The sequence below is a fragment of the Hypomesus transpacificus genome, chromosome 1 (assembly GCF_021917145.1).
Source record: "Hypomesus transpacificus isolate Combined female chromosome 1, fHypTra1, whole genome shotgun sequence".
NCBI lineage: Eukaryota > Metazoa > Chordata > Actinopteri > Osmeriformes > Osmeridae > Hypomesus > Hypomesus transpacificus.
The window spans coordinates 8,416,747-8,424,398 of record NC_061060.1 but is presented as its reverse complement, the minus strand read 5'-3'; the positions used below and the strand labels follow the sequence as shown (position 1 = coordinate 8,424,398).

Below are 7,652 nucleotides of genomic sequence, written 5' to 3'. Positions count from 1 at the left end.
ACTTATACAAGTCTAACGCTTAATCCAACTACACTTACCATCAAATCTGGCAGCCCCCTACATGCACACACACACAGATCTACAGAAACCTGTACACAAACAGATATTGTACACACACACACAAGCAACTACCAGGGTTCCCAACATTTGCCTTCTTCACCCTTGCGTCACCTCACCAATACTCCACCCCTTCTCAGAGCCCTCGTGGAAAGTTGTGCCATTGGTTTCTATCAGCTGCTTTGTAGTATTTTTAGGTCTGTCATCCCCTCATCGTGTGAACCCTACACATCCCAGCACTGGGGTAAGAGGCTATAAAACAAGCAGGAGCTCCAAGAGGTAAGAACCTCCCTGAGAGAGATGGAGACAAGTTATTGGGTGTACTAGGACACAGCCAGACGGACATCCAGACACACAGCCAGACAGACTGATCATTGCTGACCAAGCATCCACAACAGGTAGGAATGATTAACAAAATCGAAAACTAAAGTTTTCTAGTTAATTACCTATCATTGCAACTACCCCTGCACATTAGAACAGCACATCATAGGTTCATGGGTGATTTTAGATCACTAAGCTAATAGTCGCATGCTGCCTTACAGCAGACGGTGCAGTAGATGGATTCAGAAATATAAGCTGAACCAGCTATACATTTTTGTTTTTTCATTATGCCTCCATTATATACATCAATCATCTACTTTTATGTTTAACATGTCATCCATTTAGTCATCTCTGGCATAATGTCTACAAGTCTGTGCATATGAAGGGAAAACTCTTTAGCACCATGCAAGGTGATAATATTCCACCTCTCACATCTTAATTGCAACTTAATTCAAGTACCAATTATTGTTAATGTGTAATTTTCACCTCTTCTTCAGCTTCTTCTCACCTTTTAGGTAGGGAGTCTTAACAACTTTGCACCTGCTTTTCTACCGTTTTCTTGTCATAAACAGCAAGACAGTGAAATGGGAGATGTTCCTCAGATTGCCTCAGTCAAGGTCTCTCACCCACAGAGATCCAACCTAACCCCACCTGGTCAATGCAGTTCTTCGACCGTCAACCATGTTCTCCAGTGCAATAGCAACAACAGCAATAACACAAAAGTCAACGAAGATTCCTTCCTGGTGGCCACACCAGACACCTCCAGTCAGACTATCCAATCAGAAGACATCAGTGTGAAGATGGCCTCCAAACCCATAAAGATCCTACCTAACAGCACATCAACTCTGTCAAACAACGACAGGCCTTCAGCGGTCCAGCAGGAATGGAAACTCGAGGTGCTGACTGAAAAGAACAACAACAATGCTAAAAGCCACGCAATCTCCACAACCACCGACCCCAGCGTGATCCAGACCAAAAGCTCTGTGTTTCAAAAGTGGGCGGCCATGGAGCTAGAAGCCCACAGACCCCTGGCCAAGCGGCAGCTGTCAGCGGAGAGCTCCCTACGCTCCTGCAAGGAAGTGAAGAAGAGTACATCGAGGCGGGAGGAGACTCATGGAGGAGGCACAGTGAAGACCACAAGCTCCCATCTGCAGCCAAAGCTCAAAGAGAATTCCAGCGCCACCCAGGCAAGCACACGGCAGAATGCACAAGTCTCTAAGAGGAAACTTCGAAAAGAACTCTTCTCGAGTTCTGAGGTCTTCGGTGAGATAGACACACGCACTATCAGTACCGGAAAAACGGTGAGCAGATGGTTTTTCTGAGAATGATGTGTATGTATGGAGGTGTGTGGGTGTCTGCAGCACAAAGAATACGTATATATATATATATATATTTTTATCATTGCAGCTGCGTAGTCAAGGCATCTTCTCCATTCAGATGATCACCCAGGCCATCACAGAAGGAGCACTGAGCGAGATGGAGAAAGTGAGAACCATCTGGATCTGGTTGTGCCAAAACATCGGTCAGTAAATGAACCACAAATACTAAACACACACACAGGCACCCCCCCCTCCCCCCCACACACACACACACGCACACACAGCTTCCTCATGACAGCATTGTGCCAATAAAAAGATATGCATTAGCAGGCTTTTCTCTGAAGCCCTTTAAGTCAAGGCATTGATTCCATTCACGTACTGGGAACACAACTGAAACCCTTCCATCCCAGCTGTCTTAACAATCTTCTTAAAGGACTTTCCCTGTGTATATTCATGATAGCTTCGCCAAGAGGATCAGCTGCTAGAGGATCAGATCTTGCAGTGCAAGCATACTGGGACAGCCGTTCATTAAGACAGACATTCCTTAATCCTAACTCTGGGGACTGGGGTCGGTTGGAAATTGAAATGGAAAACCTACTGCGGCTTCAGTGGTCCAGTTTGGTCTGTCATATGATAAGCGCTCCCTTGTTATCTCTCTAAATGGGGAAGAACTCCCAGTGGTCACAAAGTAGGATTAGGCAATTATAGTTCAATCTACATTCACAATTACATAGTGGTTTTGTTTTTTTTCTTCCTAGTCTCAATATTAACAGTGGGGTCTTTCCAAGGTTGTTGAATACATAATGAACTAGGTACTGTACCTTTGTAAAACGTAAACAAATAAATTGATCTTTGATTGTTCCTGATAATGTTTTTGTGGGTGGGATCATTTGACAGAGTATGACGTGAGTGGTTACCTGGGCCTGACGGACAAGCTGTGCGAACCAGAGAGGGTCGTTGAGACGGGCAGGGGTGTCTGCTGTGGTTACTCCAGTGTCTGCCTACAGATGTGCCAGTAAGATTTTGCAAAACCAAATTATTTGAGAAAAAAACATAAAATCACCTGCTTCTCTCCAGCCAGTTCCTTCAAACTCTTTCCTTTGTTTCTGCTGTAGGGAAGCAGGAATCCAGTGTATAGAGGTATCGGGCCATGGAAAAGGCATTGGTTACCGGCAAGGCTTTAGTTACCAGAACAGCAAGTCGAGCCACATGTGGAACGCTGTGCTGCTGGAGGGGCACTGGTACCTCCTGGACGCATGCTGGGGTGCAGGAAGGGTTGACATGGACAACAAAGTCTTCATCAAGAGGTCAGTACAAGGGTCTGGTGAAAGACAGAAATTGTCACTGTCCAGTGATACATGGCATACTTTACATCTAACCTTTATAATATTAAGGTGCACAAAATATAAGTATTTGTATCCTGATACAGATGTATAAAGATGGCTGAGGTAAACATAGGAAACTGTGTTCTATGGAAGCTATACTGGTGTTAATGGACCCACAATGTTATGATCCCGGCTGCCTGGCGAATGACAGGTGAACCCAAATGCCAGACTCAGTCGCTGACACAATATGAACCAGGTTTATTGCAGACACAGATGGTAACGATGAAGGCGGGGTCCGTGGATGCCACACAGGAGGGAGTGAGGAGGGAGCCGTAGGTAGGAAGCAACGGTATTGGTACCGGGTGGTCGATGATGACTGTAGTAAGCAGAGACAAGAGTCGGATTAATAATCTTGAATGTAACACATATCTTGGTCAGGCCTGGAAATGGAAAGACTGGATTTAGAGTAGACAAGGCAAAGAAATACGACCATCAGGTTAACAACGTTGAACTGGCAATGAGTCTATGGGAAACCAGGGTAGATAAACTGTGCAGGTAATGATGGATGGGTAACAGGTGTGTCTGGTTGGGAGGTGAACTGAAAGACGTGGACCAGAGTATTGGGCTGTGTGACCTGGAACACAGACTTGACAGATACACCAGGACTGCACTAGACAGGAACTTGACACACAATGTCTCCCTTTGACATACTTTGAGAAAGGAACTACAGTATGTATGTTATTTTTCATAGGGAAATGTATCTCTCCCTTTGTGCTGTATCCTACTGCAATGGAGTTTTTACTCATATACTGTATACCAGAGGTCTTCAACCCTGGTCCTCAGGGACCCCTTGTCCTGCATGTTTTAGACGTTTCCCTGCTCCAACACACCTGATTCAAATGAGTGGGTCGTTATCTAGCTCAGCAGAAGCCTGGTAACAACCATTCATTTGAATCAGGTGTGTTGGAGCAGGGAAACATATAAAACATGCAGGACAGGGGTTCCCTGAGGACCAGGGTTGAAGACCACTGCTGTATACAGATACATTTAGTCTTTCTAAGATTCTTATTAATTTATTCTGACATTCTTCAGCGTATAACTCTACCTACCTTCCTATTCTGTAATTGTGCACATACTGTTATCTGAACACCATCATTCCTTCAGAATTGATCAAGTGAACTCAATTAAATTCAAGAATATTTCTGTCTCTTCATAAATATTTTCTTTTTTGGGTCCAGGTACGATGACTTTTTCTTCCTGACAGACCCCGAGGACTTCATCAACTCCCACTGCCCAGACGAAGCAGAGTGGCAGCTACTGGACGTGCCTATCCCCTTGCAGGAGTTTGAGAAGAGGGTCCTAAGGACCTCGGAGTTCTACAGGATGGAACTGATCCTCCAGCACCCCAAACACTTCCTGCTTTTGACAGGTCTGCCCTTTCCCTGCACACTTTTAGATTCACACTTTTAATATGGTATGCTGTTGTTAACATTTTCAACTGTTTTAACTTTAAAACGTGATGAAAGTGGCCCATTTGAAAAGGTAACACAATGTTGTTAGCACTTATTATACCTGTAATCACACCTTAGAGTCCCACTGAGCAGGGAATTACATTACCTTGGCTTTTAGCATTCAATACACTAGTGTATATTAATTCACTTTGTATATTGACCGTTTTGACAGAGAATGGGGAGGCTTCTGTGTCCATAAAGTTCCCCAAATCTGTAGACTTCACCTACCAGATCTCTCAGCGGAGTGCAAATGAGCCTGTGGAGGTCAGCAGCTCATCCGGCCTCCTCACAGTGACCAAGGACACCATGAGCTTACGGCTCATGCCCCCTGCCAGCGGAACCTACGACGTCATGATCTTCGCCCATCCTGGGAGCTCAATAGGGACGTTCACCTGGGTCTGCTCCTTCCTCCTGGAGTGTTCTGAGCCCAAGCCATCCCAGGAGCTCCCTGAGAACCCTTTCGTGTCCTGGGGCCTGCAGAGAACGACAGAGAGCCTGGGAGTGAGCAGATGCAGCCATGGGGCTGAACCAGCGGTCCTGGAGACGGGAACCCTCCAGCTGGATCTCCTGACCTCCAGACCACTAATGATGCTGTGTGAACTGACCCACAAAAGCCTTGACCCGTCCACATCCAAGAGGTGTCTGGCAACCCAGATAGAACCAGACAAGCTGACCTGTCACGTGCTCTGTCCTTACCTCGGTTACTATCGGCTGTCTGTGTTTGTTAGGGACTACGAGCGGACCCAAGATGGCTTCCAGAACGTAGGCAACTTTGTCCTGCACTGCACGGCTGGTGCTGTCAACCTCAATGAGCTCTTTCCCTCTTCCCTCAGCACATCCTGTGGTCCGGGCATGCGGACGCAGGCCGCCGGCCTGTCCAAGTTCAGTCACACGGGAGCTTTAGTGAGTACTCAGCAGGGCAAATGCAACATAACCTTTCAGAGTCAACCAGACCTGGAGCTCCACGCTGTTCTCTTCAAAGACCAGCGTAGGCGACCAGGCCATCCCCTCTCCAGGCACGTCTTCTTCACTCACAACAGCGGCAAGGTCACTGTCAGCATCGCCCTGCCAGAGTCAGGAGTCTACAAGCTGGGCCTCTACTCAAAAACCTCCACCAACCAGGACTTCAGCCCTCTGTGTGACTTTGTGCTGAGGACCTCCTGTGAGAACTCCTTGCCTCCGTTCCCCTGCACCTATGCAGCCTGGAGGAAGGGCAGCGTGCTGCTGGAGCCCCGCCAGGGCCTGCTGGAGCCCCTGTCCTGGGTCCACTTCAGGGTGAGGGTCCCCGGGGCCCGCAGGGTGAGCGTCCTGGCAGAGCAGCTGGTGGAACTGCAACTCAACAAGAGCAGGGTGTGGGAGGGGGAGGTATTCACCGGGGCCGGAGTGTCCCAGGTGAAGCTGGCTTCCAGTGTTGGAGGGACCTCCAAAGACATGGCCATCATCATGTGCTTCGATGTGTTGGGCCAGCAGAATGAAATGTAGAGTTATTTGGACAGACAAAGAGGGGGAGGGCATATTAAAGATGCCGTTTGATTTAAAAGTTCTCCTGTTGAAAAACACATTTAGGTGCTCAACTTTAGGCGCTCAGTTGAAGAGTAGTCATGTTAAAGTCATGTTTTTCAAAGTAGTCTTGAGCTTACATGTGATGTTACAGTGTATAAGCACAATATATGTTCATTGGGAAGACCCTTATTGTTGTTGAGATGTGATATTATTAATTAAGTGTTCAAGCAAGTATATTATGCATGGCATTATCCTTTTTTTTGTATGTGTCTGCATGGTGCTTGGTTGACAAACTTAGTTGCTGCTCCATTGTGATAATAGTATGAATAAATAAAGAATTAGCTGCTAAACAGATGTGATTAGAGTTGACTTAATGGTCAATTGAAGAAGAATGAAAGCCCTTTCTAATGCACACAAGTTTTCTTTACACACAAGTATACAAGTATACACACAAGTATCCTTTTTTTTGAATGTGTCTGCATGGTGCTTGGTTGACAAACTTAGTTGCTGCTCCATTGTGATAATAGTATGAATAAATAAAGAATTAGCTGCTAAACAAATGTGATTAGAGTTGACTTAATGGTCAATTGAAGAAGAATAAAAGCCCTTTCTAATGCACACAAGTTTTATGGATTCCTTTGTCAATATAAAGCAAGTCTCCGACTGGGTCTAATTTTAATATTTACAGTGTTGTGAAATCTAAGTGGTGCCCATTTGCTGAACCCTGTGCACTTCTCTGTCACCATGTACTTGCTGTTTGGTGTCTCATTATGTTTCAAGGGTTAAGCATCTTAACCTCTCCTCTCAGCGATGTGTCAGTGGATGTGCAAACAGCAAGTCCCTCTTAGAGCCACAGATCCAACATACCCTCCTCCACACGGCTCATGTGTCTTACTGCTCACACCATTCTCTGTGGTGTACCTGCTTTTTCATGCAAGGAAAAGGTCTCCTGTTTCTACCTCCTCCTCTACACCTACACTAAAGTTAATATGGTACTGTGCATGGTTCGATTCTTTACAAAAAATATCACCATCGTTAGGCTGAATGAATATTTTATGAGAAAAATCTTCGAAAAACATTATTATAGTCATTTCACATACTGTACACACATAATTCCCACTAGCGTTCTACCTGTATACAAATACTTGAAGACAAATCCACCTTTTTTTATAAAGTGTGTAATAGGACTTATATTTTATGGTTTTATTCACCCTGTGAACCTGAAACTCAACTCACCCCACCAATGCAGACTGTCTGGGATTGCTGTTCAAGCTGAATAAACCAGAACATCTAGTATGTCCAGGCTGTTGACCCCTAACAAAGTCTAAATCTGGCAGGGACCATTGGGGGTGTTGGTCTGACTGACAATCTCCCCCAGTACTGGCTGATTATCACTGTTCCCCTCGCACAACACCACCTTGCCTGTTATGCAACACACCTCCCAACAAGAATGGCTCAAATGTTCAAGCCAGTCTGAGCTAAGTTTTGAAAGTTTTACTTTTTTAACAGCCTGGTCATGAATGCGCTTATAGTTTACACAGTATTACTTTTTCAAAAGTAGCAAGGACTATACATGGTGTGGAGTGGAGCAATAAGAGTGGGACTGTCTTCACATT

The 7,652-nt window shown here is 45.5% G+C and overlaps 1 protein-coding gene across 2 annotated transcripts; it reads left to right on the top strand.

Moving 5' to 3' along the window:
- Positions 1 to 195: 195 nt before the first annotated feature.
- LOC124473427 lies at positions 196 to 6,649 on the top strand. 2 transcript variants are annotated; one of them, XM_047028945.1, is made up of 7 exons: positions 196 to 455; positions 951 to 1,679; positions 1,786 to 1,900; positions 2,595 to 2,712; positions 2,813 to 3,004; positions 4,261 to 4,451; positions 4,706 to 6,649. In XM_047028945.1, the coding sequence occupies exons 2-7, from the start codon at positions 963 to 965 to the stop codon at positions 6,013 to 6,015; spliced, it is 2,643 nt and encodes an 880-aa protein (XP_046884901.1). In that variant the 5' UTR covers positions 196 to 455; positions 951 to 962; the 3' UTR covers positions 6,016 to 6,649. The 2 variants fall into 2 exon arrangements, with proteins under 2 accessions (XP_046884901.1, XP_046884808.1); XM_047028852.1 differs by having other exon boundaries at positions 876 to 1,679.
- The last annotated feature ends 1,003 nt before the right edge of the window (positions 6,650 to 7,652 follow it).

Excerpts from the sequence above, each read along its gene's own strand:
- LOC124473427 (XM_047028945.1), top strand. The coding sequence starts at position 963 with ATGGGAGATGTTCCTCAGATTGCCTCAGTCAAGGTCTCTCACCCACAG. Across the intron at positions 1,680-1,785 it reads CTATCAGTACCGGAAAAACG|CTGCGTAGTCAAGGCATCTT; the intron begins GTGAGCAGATGG and ends TTATCATTGCAG. Across the intron at positions 3,005-4,260 it reads AACAAAGTCTTCATCAAGAG|GTACGATGACTTTTTCTTCC; the intron begins GTCAGTACAAGG and ends TTTTGGGTCCAG.